Raw genomic sequence first — 14,061 nt, forward strand, 5'->3', positions numbered from 1 at the left:
GACGTCAAAATTTAAAAATTTTTGTTACTGTTATTTAACGGTCACAGTTTTTTGTAATAATATTATATGATGATGATGCCGGTGCCTATAATCCGGCGAAAATTTTAAATAAATTAAATAATTTAGTATTGAGAGAATTCGTATTATCTGATGTTTTGAATTAGTTTATATATATATATATATATATATATATATATATATATATATATATATATATATATATATATATATATATATATATATATATATATATATATATATATAAATATATATATATATATTTATATATATATATATATGTATATATATATATATATATATATATATATATATATATATATATATATATATATATATATATATATATATATATATATATATATATATATATATGTATATATATATATATATTGTCAGAGAGTTTTTCCGTATTTTGTTGACAAAAAGTAAAAATTAAAATGCAAGAATGGAATTTTTTTTTCTTGTTACTTGATAGACTGCATGCCCTAATCAAACCCTCAGACGATGTAGCAGCACTCCCTTGTGAAACAGGCTATAAGATAGTCGATGTAGCAACACCCCGTTGCAAGTCAGGCTATTTATCAGTCGTTATAGCAGCACTCCCTTGCGAGTCAGGCTTAAACATGGTCGATGTGGCATCACTTTGTTGGGAGTCAGGCTATAAGATAGTCGATGTAGCAACACTCCGTGCATGATTTACAGTAAAAAAAATTAAAATTAAAACATTTTATTAAAAAAGTAAAAAATAAAAACATTGTTTAAAATATTAAAAACATTCAGAATGTTTTTAAAATCATTCTGGTCAATTTAGTTTGCGTTTTTGCGGTTTTTTTAAAAAACGATTAATTTGTAATTAAATTAATGGTTTTAACTTTCTGACAACACGCAAACGTTGGACGAAAGTCAAAAGTTATTAAAAGCGACGTATATGTTGGCAACAGAATCATTTTTTACCTTAACGTACTTCCAAAGCTAACAACTTATAGAACTATATGTATATATATGTATATATATATATATATATATATATATATATATATATATATATATATATATATATATATATATATATATATATATATATATATATATATTCATAATTTTGATGATTTTAGATATAAAAATTTATATTAAAACTTTAATAAAAGAAAATCTCTTTCTATTATCTTCAGAAGGTATAATATCACAAAATCTGGAAAATCAATGAAATTCTAAAAAATTTCGATGCATGATGGAAAAATCAGAGGAAAAAGATAAGTTTAGTAAAAAATCAGGTAACATCACACAATTTTTTATTCATTACTGTTTTATACATGTTTTAAAATTTTTTATATCAATAATTTTTCCGATCCTAATTACTGATTTTTTTGGTTTAGTTATAATTTCATTATAAACTAAAATTTTAGATTTTAGTTTATAATGAATTTATAACATTTCATTATAAACTAAAATCTAAAATTTTAGTGACTTATAATAAAAAGACTTATAATATAAAGATGTAAATAATAAAATAATATAATTTGTTTTTGAAAAGAATTGTTTATTCAAGTTGCAACTACCTAAATTGTTTATACCACAAAAGAGTTTAAATAATAAACTAATTAAGTCATAAATTAATTGAGTTAAGTATTACGAGAAGATACTTCCGTATTGCATTTAATAAATTTTACTAAATTAAAAATTTTAACCTAAATTAAAAAATTCCAAAGTTTTGTACAAAAACATCAACATTTGAAAGAAATCAGTTTTTGTCCCAGACGCATTAAACAAATTAGTGCACTAGTAGCATGTGTACATGTAGTGATTGTTTTGTTGAAATACAAAACAATCTTAAAAACACATGTTAATTTTAATGCTAAAAGTGTAAAACAGTTTGCTTATACACTTACATTTTTATATAATCACTGGGTTTATTTTAAGTCTAAACTTACATTTTTGTCACCATCATTTTCGAAATCATCAACTTTATTGCCAAATGAATAACTTCATTTTTATTAATTCGATTGTTACTTTTTTAACTGGAATTATTTCGCAAACATTTTTTGTCAGATGAAAGTCGATTATTAAAGAATTAAAAATCCTTCCTGCACTTTAACTTTTTTTTTTTTCTCATAATTTTCAAAGAATTGAAATTTTTTATCATTTGGATCCCAAAAAATTGGAACATAATAAAAATGAGTTATTCTCTAATTCATATGAATCTTTATATGTTTGTAAAGATTCTAACAAATGCTATTTTAACAGCGCAATTGATGTTGCATAAGTATCGCTAAAAAGTTAAACGCTTCCTTGATTAAAGCTTGCTTACGCATTTACCGTTATTTTAAGTTAACAAAGTCATTTTATCAAGCAAATTTTTTTCTCATATCTTTGTATTGTTGTTTCAAATTAAAGATGTTTTTTGCGTAGCAGTGTTTTTTCTCCCACTAGAAACGTGGAGTACCAACTAATTTTCACATTTTGAATCAAATGAAGCACGTAATTTCTTTCGACACCTTGTCGCATTTGACTTTCCTCTAATAAGTCATTAAGTTAAGTAGAATGATTAAATGATTTTTATTTTTGCTGTCCCTAGTTGGCAAAAAAAAAGATCTTAATAAGTGTTTTACTATCCCATTCACATGAAAATGTCTTCAGATGATTTAAACTTGTTAGTTATATTTTATGTTCAGTTTGCTTCTATTAAGTCTTATTAGTTTTCGATTTTTTTGTTTTGTTTTTGTTTTTAGTTGTGTTTTCCCCATCAATGGTGGAACCATCAAATCTTTATACAGATAGGGTAGACAATATTTTAAATCTTTTAGCGTCGTTAATTGCTGAAAACTATTCCTTAAACCCACAAATACATATTAATAAAATTTTGGATTTTGCGTTAAAAGTAACTCCTACAGATTGTGATCGAAGTAATTCAATAAAAGATGCTGCGTTAAAAGTAATAAAGTTAATCAATTATGAAACCAATGATTTTAAAAATGTAATGTTATCTATTGATGAATTGAAAAATATAATAAACAAACAATTAAAAACTTTAAAAAAAAATGTGAAAACTGAATATAACAGAAACAAAATAACAAAAGAAGAAGAAATAGAAGAATGTAAGTTAGTTTTGATGTTTTTTCCAAATTATAATGATGAAAACAAATATTTTTTTGAAAAATTGGCTGATCTGGTGGGAGTAGATCATAAAGGTATCGATCTATGGCTTGCTGAAGCAGAAGGCGATGTAGGAAAAATAGTGAAATTAATTTTTGACGATGCTCACCATGATAATGTACCGCTGATGAACAAGGATCATCTTGAAGATATCAAGAGAATATTAGGTATCGAAATTTTCAAGTCTCAGTATGACTTTTTTAAAGGTAAAGATAATGGTGAGCGAGTCAAATTTATAAATACTTTAGCCTTACAAGACTCTGCAATTACTAGATGTAAAGTTTCTCAAGTCTATGTAGCTTCGATGTTGTTGACATTTGCTGTTTTTGAACAAAATATGGTAATGGTGAAAGTACTACTTGAATTAAAAGCTGATCCTAGGATCAAGGATTTAAAATACGGCCCAACTTCGATCAGTTATGCTTTATTAGAGCAAAATTTTACAGAAAATTTTTTAGAAGAAGTTATTAAGGATAAATATAGATTAATAGAGCACAAAGCCGAGTGTGATGGTTCACTGTTCAAGAGTATAAGATTTATTGATGAATATGAAAATAAAGATAAACTAATGCAGATGCTGCACAAACTGTATGATTTTGAGGATGACGATGATGATGACTAAAATAATACATAAAATCAGTTATAGTTATACTAAAGGGTCTCCAAATGAATATCGAATTTTTATTTTTTGTCTTCCGATATTTAATATTTCGTTTAAGTAAACTGTTGTTAAGTATGGTTAATTTTGTAAATTATATATATCATTTAATGGAATCGTTTATAGAAATATTGTTTTATAAAGTATTGTTTTATAAAAATATTGTTAAAAATTATCGTTAAAAAATATTGTTAAAAAATATTGTTAAAAAAAAAAATTGTTTAAAAAAAATATTTTTCATAAAGTTTATGAAAAAGTCCTTATACAATTTATAAAGAAATAAATAAACTTTTTCATGCCCCTGTAATCCGTAATCTTTTAAAATTCTTTCTAGACACCTGTCTAACTTTGCGTAAATCTATTACTTATCATAAGCTTTAGTCTTTGTTTCCTTTTTTCCCTTAGGCTAAAGGTTCAGCTTGCATATTGAGTAAACAAACTTTGTCTGGTTATTTTGAACAAATAAAAAACCCTAACCCTAAACCTGACCCTTCATACAATGATGTTAACAAATCTCAATCATATGGATCTAATGTTTCTATTAAAAAGAATGTGTTGGTCTTGTCCGAGAGCGTATGGGAACACGACTTTCGAACTTACGCTAATTAAAGAAATTAAAAAAATTGTCTGATGGGAGGAAAATAATGGGTGAAAAACAAATAACTGATAAAGCTATAAATAGTTTGCAGAACTGTTATGGTACTGCCACAAAGCAAAATCTTAACAGCATTTATGAAATGAAAAAGAGTATTTAGGTAATACTGATCCATTATTCAGATATTCTTCCTGAAATAGAACGATATAAATTTTGTCCTCGAAACATAAATACCTGGTGCATGAGGCAGTTTAACAGGTAAATCAAATTACAAAGCTAAATTAAATTTACATTAGTAACCCATCTTTCTAGACTTGAGCAGAGTTAAATTATTATCTAAACGTTTGCATGGACAGACACAAAATAATAATAATGTAATTTAAAATTTTATTTGTTCGTTTGGGTGTGTCTATTTTTACTTGCAAAACGTGTTGCATACACCAAGATAAAAAACACTTAATCTCTCATCTTGAACCTAATAACTTACTTTCTGACCATCAATATGGATTTTAATCTTCTCGCTCTACAGCTGATTTGCTAACAATAATAACCGATAGGTTTTATTGTGCATTAGATAAAGGTGGAGAGGTTAAGGCCGTTGCTGGTGAATTTCAAAAGCTTTTAATAAAGTTTGGCATGCTGGTCTTCTCTATAAGCTTTCTTCTTATGGTGTACCTGGCAACATCTTTAAGATTATTGAATCCTTCCTTTCCAATCGTAGTATTAAAGTTCAATCGTAGTATTAAATTCCAATTGTAGTATTAAAGGACAGCACTCTTTTTCTTATTCTGTCTCCTCAGGGGTTCCTCAAGGTTCTATTTTTAGCCCTATACTCTTTTTAATTTACATCAACGACCTTCCAGATATTCTGACATCTAAGGTGGCATTGTTTTCTGATGATACTACCATTTATTCTTGTCGTGATAAGAAACCAACACTCTCTGATTGCTTGGGGGAGGGGAGGCATTTGAGCATGAAAAGGATCTCACTTTTGCTACAGCTTGGGGCTAACAGTGGCTAGTGAACTTTAATACAGATAAAATTCAATTTTTTTCAGCCAATCGTTATCGCAATAAGTTAGATCTTCCTATATTTATGAACGGTGATGTACTCGATGAGTCACCTACTCTTTATCTTCTAGAGTTAACTCTTACTTTCGATCTTTCTTGGAAACCATATATCAAATCTGTTGTAAAATTAGCATCTGCTAAAGTTACATCTTTTTATTGAGGTCGAAAATTACTTACTTTGGATTCTATTCTTTCTCGTGTTACTCGTCAATCAATTAAGTCTCATCCTTTTTCTGTGACTGTTCCTAAGTGCTCCAAAAACTTTTATTCATCTAGTTTTTTTCCTCAAACATCAGTTTTTTTTTTTTTTTTTTTTTTTTACAACAATCATTATTATATATTTCAAAAACAAATAATATTTACATGTCTCCAGTTTATATAAATGTCCACCACAAATATTTACAATATCTAAAGAGCGTTAACAATGCTGTTTAACGCATGCGCGTTTGACATTTTAACTCATGCGAATTAAAATAATAAATTCGTGGTTTATAATATAATGTGCTGGCTATTAACCCATGCATTTAAAAAATATACGCAAGTCCGTCGCACCACAGGGCTACTAGGGACTTGCTTGTCGTTGTCGTTGAAAATATATGTTATTTGTTGAAAATATAACCAACATATATTAGTAGTACTATGTAGTTGTAAGGAAACTCGCAGAAGACTAAGAAAAGTCTTTTCATCGACAACCTTTAAAATACAAAATAAACTAAAAATTTAAAGATTAAAGACACATTAATTTTTTGCGGTCTACTGTTCAGAAAAAATTTAACTATGTATAGTTGCTAACATTTTTTATTTATTTACTTTTTTATATTTTATGTTTTATTTCTTTTTTATTTATTTTTATAGCTTAAATTGTTCTTTTTACATTTTATTATATTAATTGTTCTTTTATATTTAATACATATCGATAAAATTGGTTTTGTTAATTATGAGATCTTTTAGTTTTTTCTTCAGGGCAATAAGATTATCCAATTTAGTAAGTTCTATATTTTGAGGTATTGTTTTGTTGTATAAATAGGGGCCACGGTATACAATTGAAAATCTCGAAAATTTTGTTTTTTTTATGGGCAATGTAAAGTTTCCGGTTCCTCGTGTGGTATATCTGTTGGCGTTGGTTTGAAAAAATTTATTAGTAAAATGAGTTGGGACAAGTCCGAGCTTATATTTGAGCATAAATAAAACATTTTGGTAGATGTTAATTTGATAGATATTTAAAGCATTCAAGTTTTTAAGTAAAGGATCGGCATGAGTGAATTTATTTTTATTATAAATCAATCTTGATGCGTGTTTTTGGTGTGTATATAGAGAACTTAATTTAGATTTATTTGTACTTCCCTAGGCAATATTAGCACATGTTAGATAACTTTGTATATAAGAAAAGTAGAGAACTTTCAGATTTTCCTGGGAAAGTATAGTTTTGACTTTGTAAAGTATGCCGATACTTTTTGATATTTTTGTATTTAATGTTTTTATATGGGGTTTCCAAGAAATCGTTTCGTCAATAATTATCCCAAGAAATTTAATAGTTTCAGTTCTTTCGATGTTTATGTTATCAATTTTTAGTAATGGTAGCATGCTTGGTATTTTGTTTTTTTGTTGGTTAGAATGAAACAAGATGTATTTTGTTTTTTCTTGATTTAAAGATAATTTATTTACTTTAAACCAAATGTTTAGACTCTCAAGGTCATCATTTGCAGATTCAAAGAGATTTTCAATTGATGCTGATGAATAAAATAAATTTGTGTCATCAGCAAACATTATTGCACCAAGTTTTTTTAGTGATTGTGGAAGATCGTTAATATAAATTAAAAATAAAAGAGGACCAAGAATGGAACCTTGGGGAACTCCGCATTTTATTTTTAGTAAATTAGAATACTTATTATCGTTCGAAATAACACATTGTTGTCTGTTGCACAGATAACTTTTAAACCAATCTAGGCTAGTATTTTTTATTCCGTATTTTTCCATTTTTTTTAGTAAGATATCATGATTAATTGTGTCAAATGCTTTGGATAGGTCTATAAAAGTTCCTAATACAAATTGCTTTTTATTAAAAGAATCACTTATGCTATTAACTAAATCTAAAATTGCATGTTCTGTTGAGTGCTGTGCTTGAAAGCCGAATTGTTTTTTATTTAAGAACTTGTTTTGAATTAGGTATTCATATAATCTATTATAGATTATTCTTTCAAGTATTTTAGAAAAGGTTGGAAGTATTGAGATTGGTCTGTAATTGTTTATTAGAAATGTTTCACCGGTTTTAAAATAGGTACAATTTTAGCTACTTTTAATTTATCTGGTACAGTTCCTGTTATAATTGATGATTTAAATATTTCGAAAATAGGTTTGCGTATCTCCGAAAAGACATTGACGACGATATTACTGCAAATGTCATCTATACCTGGGGACTTGTTTGTTTTAAGAGAGTTTATTGGATTTTCGAGTTCATCGATTTTTAGTTCTTTAAATATTAATTCGTTGTTGACACTAGTTAGATAAGTTTCAAATGAGTTGTTTGGACAATTGACTTTTGAAGCTAGATTTGGGCCTAAGTTGACAAAAAAACTATTAAATTTTTCTGAAATTGCATTATTATTGTCATACTCTTTATTATCTATGACAATTTGAGCAGGTAAACTATTTAATTTGCAGGTTTTTATCCCAATTATTTCTTTCATGATATCCCAAGTTTTCTTAATATCACTATTTGTGTTTTTTATTTTATTTGAGTAATAGTTTTTCTTTGAATTTTTTAAAATTTTTTCAAACAAGTTTTTATACTGTTTGCAAACATTTAGGTTTGCCTCATTTCTATTTTTTAAGTATTTAATATAAAGTTTTTGTTTTTTTTTTGATGATTTTTTAATACCTTTGGTGATCCATGGACATTTTAAATGTTTTTCTTTTATTAATTTTACTTGGGAAGTGCTTATTATAGCTTTTTAGGAAAATTTTTTCGAAGTTATTATAAGCAGAGTTAGTGTGCCCAAGATTGCATTCATGGTATACCTTATCCCACTCTTCTGCCGACAGTGAGTCTTTAAATTGTTGAATAGCAAATTTGTTGATTTTTCTTTTATAAGTTTTAATTTTACAACTATTATTAGATTTTATATCTTGCGTCAAGGAGAAGAAAATAGGAAAATGATCAGATATATCTGCCTTTATTATTCCTGCCTTCAGAGAAGTATCAAACAATGAATTAGTTAATATATTGTCTATTGCAGTGATTGAAGTTGGAGTTACTCGAGTTGGCTTGTTAATAATTGGGATGATGTAATGTTGAAGCATTTTGTCAAAAAAAAGTTTAGTATTGGCATGTTTATCATATTGTAAACAATCTATGTTTATGTCTCCAATACAGAATATTTTTTTTTGCTCATTGTTGTTTTTTATAAAAATTTGTTTTAAATGATTGGAAAATTTAAATATATCACCTCCAGGTGGCCGGTAACATGTGGAGACCAGTATGTTTTTTGATTTGTTGCTAGTTATTTCAATTGTAAAAACCTCACTATCGGCATCTGAGATCGGAAGGTCATCTCTAATTTTGGTAACTTGATCATTCCTAATATAAGTTATATTTCCACCTCCCCTTTTGTTAGTTTTTCTTTCAGATGATAATAATTTGTAGTTAGGAATTTCTAAACTTGAATTTATTCTGCATGATTCGTCAGAACACCACGTTTCTGTTAGGCATATCATACTGAATAGATAATCGCATTCGATAAGAAAATGTTTTAGCTTATCCATGTTGCTATTTATACTTCTTATGTTAATGTGTATTACAGTAAAATTACTCTTTAACGTTTTTAGTTCACTTTTAAAAGTTTTTATTTCAAAAAAGGACGAACTAAAATTGTTTTCGTTAAATAAATGCAAATCAGCGTCAGAAATATCATTAAGTAAAACATTTGCTGAAACATTAAAGATTAAAGTGTAATTTTTCAAAATCTATTGTTAAGTTAGTCATTAATTAAAATCGTTAAAATAGCGCTTCGCTTAATAAAACTTCGCGCGTTTACTTTCTATAGTCTCTACAATAAATTTTATCAAATTTAATAACTGCAAATTTACCTTCGTTTCGTAATCGTTTAACTTCTTCCCAAAGCTTCTTTCTTTCTAACATCGTTTCTTTTGCATAATCTTCATTAATATAAATACCGGTTCCTTTAAGTTTATTTACTGAGCTTAATATTTTATTTTTACCATGATAATTCAAAAGCTTTAAAACGATTGATCTTGGTGTTTTATTATCTTTAACTGCACCGACTCGGTGCGCTCGTTCCACAACTACTTCACTTAATATATTTAGCTTTGTTTTAAAGATGTCTTTTACAGCCTTCTCACAATCAATCAGGGTTTAACAATATCAGTTCTTTGGAATTCGCTTCCTTCATCATGCTTTCCTGATTCATATAATTTGCAATCCTTTAAGCCGTTTGTGAATCATTATCTTGCTCAACAATCTTCCTCTTTTATCTTCCAGTAACTTCCAACTTTAATTAGTGGTTGCTTGCAGCCTTGGTGAAGCAAAGATGTTTACAAAAAAAAAAAAATTGAAACAATATCTGTAGCTACATGGCAAATGACGTGGATTTTGAAGTTTAGGGGCACTATCGTTTATTTCTAAAAAAAGGTCCTTTATATCTAGAACTTTCTAAAATAAAAAAGGTCTATTAGGAAAAAAGTGGGGGAGGGTGTGTGTGTAAGGAGAGAGGGGGAGGGGGACATGCCCTCCGGTGTCGTCGGCCCTGAACTAGATCAGCAACGGTTTCTTTAAGACTCGTTTTCTTGTAAATAACTGTCTGTGGTTTTACTTTTTTTTTTCGGTGATGGATTTGAGCTGTTGCCTGATTCTCTAGTTGAAGGACTATTAAAAGTAATTCCATGACGCAAAAAATGATTCCTCAAAGTAGCTGTGGATCCGCTGGAGCATGTTACAACAGCCAGGCAGCAAATTCCTAACTGATGACATAATTTATTTTGAAGAATTTTATTTTTAAAAAAATTAAATAATTGATAGAAAAATTATAGTCAAATATTTTTATTACATACCTATAAGTTGATAATTTGTTGAACCAAAATATAAACTAAAAATATCAGTATGTTTAGGTCATTTTAGAATAGGTCATCCCATTAGGGTATTTGTATTATACTGCATTCGTATATACTTGCGTGTTTTGTTTGATATTCGAACATTTTTATTGCAATAATTGAATAATTTTCAAATAAATGCAAAATACAATCTAAATAATAAAATAAGAATTTAATTACATAAAAACTTGATTTTTTATACCTCTCTATAGTTAATAAATATTCAAAAACCATTATAGAAGACGTAACGCCAAAACTATTTTTAAAGACCAACAGTTTTCATTTATATCGATTTCGACAAAAAACTGTGGCTTTCTGTTATTAGGTATAACCGATAGAAAACCATATTTGCTATGAATATTTGTTGAACAATTTTGCTCAGTACTCTCCACTGCTGTTTCAAACCGAGCTTAACGGCTTCTTCTTATTTTTTGAAAATATTGACTTAAGGGGTGTTACTATAACTTCTATAACTTTTAAAATATTAAAGATGATTTTGTTTTGTAAAAAGAATAAAAACACCAATAAAATGTTTTATCTTACGACATTTAATCCATTAGGGGTCGTCCATAAAGTACGTACGCTCATAGGGGGAGGGGGGAGGTCTTCAAAAAGCGTACGAAAACGTATGGGAGGGGGGGGGGGGAGGGTTCAATTTAAATTCAATTTAAAAGTACGTACTTCGATTTCCTAATTTATCACAATTAACCAGCTAATCAATAGAAAAGTTACATTCTGACTAAAGATTCTAGTTTGCCAACATAAAATAGATGTATGGTATATGGAGTAGAGGGTATAGTTTTCTTCTATGCACACACTTGTATGGGCGCCCTCAGAATTTTTTTAATTTTTAGATAGGACACTTTCACACATCGTGTAAACTCATAACTTAAGTTTGTTTATACCTATGCCAAATGAGGAGGTCTTGCAAAATATCGGGATGGCGGAGGCCTGTGAACAAAAAGCCTTAAAACGCTTACCCTCCCGACCCCCAAAATGAGAGGGGTGTAAATTTTGCATGGTCATAACTTTTTTGTAATTTACAATATTTTTATACAAAAATTAAAATCTGTCGATAAATTTAAATTTAGTTTTAAAATTTTTGCTACATATTTCCCTCACCTTTGGGCAGGGGAGTGGGGGAGGCAAACGCTTTAGGGCTTTTTGTTCCCAGGCCTCCACCATCCAAATTCTTTGCAAGGCCACCTCATTTGGCATATTAACAAACTTAAGTTTGCACGATGTGTAAAAGTGTTCTATCTGGAGCATCAAAAAATGCCACCCCTTATATACTGGCCCTGAGTAAGACCTGAGAGCCGTGGTTGATGGGACGGAGTCACCCCAAAAAAAAATCGTGTCAATGGCGTCGCAAAATCATCCAAATTTGACCGCTAGGTTTCGCTAAAATAAAAAGCTTCTTAAATTAGCAAAAGGGCATAAAATTTGCTGTTGCCCCCTCCCACTGGGTTTTACCCTTTGTTTTCAATATTACTGATCTCACGTAAGACTCGTTTTTTACTTACTAAAGTAGAGTGCCTGAAAAAAACGTCCGCCTTAAGTATAGTTTATTTACATTTGATTCGTTATTAAAACAAAAAAAAGGTTTGCTTGCTTTTTACCAGGAATCGTACCTAGATCACCGGCGCCTTTTTCCGTCAAATCAACCTCTCGCCCAAATAGACACTTACCATCAACGTATTTTAAATTTATTTAAATTATTATTTGCATATATACTTAAAGACGTTTTAAAAATGTGCAAACAAAGAGCTTTGGGGTCGTATAAAGTATCTAAGGTACCCTCCGTCTTTTTTTTTTTAAATAAACCTTTTTTATTGAGAAAAAAAATAAAAGAGGGATGGGGGGGGATATTTGAGGGGGGGGGGTATTTAAGAAACGTACGTACTTTTAAGGGGGAGGGGGTGGGGGTGGGGACATAAAAGAACGCATGGCAGCAGGGGGGAGGGGGTCAAATTTCAAAATTTTTGGCGTACGTACTTTATGGACGACCCCTTATTAAAAACCTTCTTCAAGTTTAAAAAAAACGCGACAAATGATGAAGTTGGCTGAATTCAAGTAATTTGATGTTACTTTTTATCAAAAAAAAAAATCAGAAAAATTTATTTCTGATAGTTATTTTCTAATATACCCATTGTTTGACCATTATAAAAACAAAAAAACCTCACTTAATTGTTTAAGGATAGCTAAAACAGACTTTACTGAGGTCTGAAAGCAAACCGCACTTTTCGCAAAGTTATGAAAAATGTAGTTAAAAGGGGGATTAGCTGTTAAAAGAGTACATTTTTAAACCTAGTAGTTCTTGTTTTAGAAACTTATTTTCCTAAGCCAATAAATTCATTGCATTGCAAAATAAAGCCAGATTTCGATTTCGGAATATTTAGTCATAACATTTAAAGCTTAAGCATTTATTTTTTTCTGTGCATACAGTTCTAATAATATGGTCTTAAGTTGTTAATAAATAAACACTCACCAAGTCTAATAAAATAATTCATGACCAAATTTGAGTTTAAGTTTTTGAATTAACCTCGCTTTTGGTAGTAGAATTGTTTTATTGCACTTGAATCTGTAGTCTCTTTTCTCAGTAAATAAAGTGTTTGAATATACAAATAGCTAATTGAAATCTTTTGAAAATTTGTTTTTATTCCCATTAAAAACTATTTTATAATCAGTTGGTTTACTGATAGGTTTTTTAAGTAGTAAACTATCTTTGTACATCCAATTGATATCAGATTCATACTCATGCTAAACCAGAAAAACAATTGCTCCACTCAAAATTTTGATAACGTTTACAAATTCTTAATTTATTGAACCAAATTTTTACACCAACTTGATATGAGATTTATATTCCATTCTTTAACCAGCGAAGAGGTATGTAGAGCAGAGGTACTGCAAAGGTAGAACTAACTTGTGGTGATAAACATCGAATGGATATGTAATATATCTATAAAAAAATGTTACATATAATGAAGGACAATACATTTTTTAAATTAAATACACAAACATACAAGATCATACCCAACCAGCATACCAGTTGCTCTGATCACAAGTTAATATATAAAAGCTAGATTTTTACATACATTTGATGCAAGACTAGTTTTCCATTCTATAACCTGAGCGAAGGTATTGCATAAGTATAAATAACTTCTGAAGATAAGAACAGAATGGGCACCTACCTAATATATAAAATCAATATATTAAAAAATAATATTTTAAACTAACATTACACAAATATTAGAACAGAATAAAATTATCTTATATATAAATTAAAGATCTCATATCGTTTATCTTACTTGTAAATAGTTTTTTTTTATGTTACTGTTTTTAATTTTTTAAATATTTATTATAATATTTTTAACTAAATTTGATGACCACAAACAAGACAAAGATCTTGTCTATAAAATGAATTTTCGCCACGCTCAGAATACACAACACACTTTCTC

The 14,061-nt window shown here is 28.5% G+C and overlaps 1 protein-coding gene across 1 annotated transcript; it reads left to right on the plus strand.

Annotated features, from left to right (window-relative positions):
• The first annotated feature begins 1,140 nt into the window (after nt 1–1,140).
• LOC136080076 (uncharacterized) lies at nt 1,141–3,975 on the plus strand. Its single transcript, XM_065796689.1, has 2 exons — nt 1,141–1,295; nt 2,751–3,975. Exons 1-2 carry the CDS (start codon nt 1,250–1,252, stop codon nt 3,794–3,796), a joined length of 1,092 nt encoding a protein of 363 aa, XP_065652761.1. The 5' UTR covers nt 1,141–1,249; the 3' UTR covers nt 3,797–3,975.
• The last annotated feature ends 10,086 nt before the right edge of the window (nt 3,976–14,061 follow it).

Source organism: Hydra vulgaris, chromosome 05 (genome assembly GCF_038396675.1).
Source record: "Hydra vulgaris chromosome 05, alternate assembly HydraT2T_AEP".
NCBI classification, from domain to species: Eukaryota; Metazoa; Cnidaria; class Hydrozoa; order Anthoathecata; family Hydridae; genus Hydra; species Hydra vulgaris.

What these genes read in the sequence shown, in the direction of transcription:
- LOC136080076 (XM_065796689.1), top strand. Translation starts at nt 1,250, where the DNA reads ATGATGGAAAAATCAGAGGAAAAAGATAAGTTTAGTAAAAAATCAG. An exon ending in TAAGTTTAGTAAAAAATCAG is followed by an intron (nt 1,296 to 2,750) that starts GTAACATCACAC and finishes TTTTGTTTTTAG; the next exon opens with TTGTGTTTTCCCCATCAATG.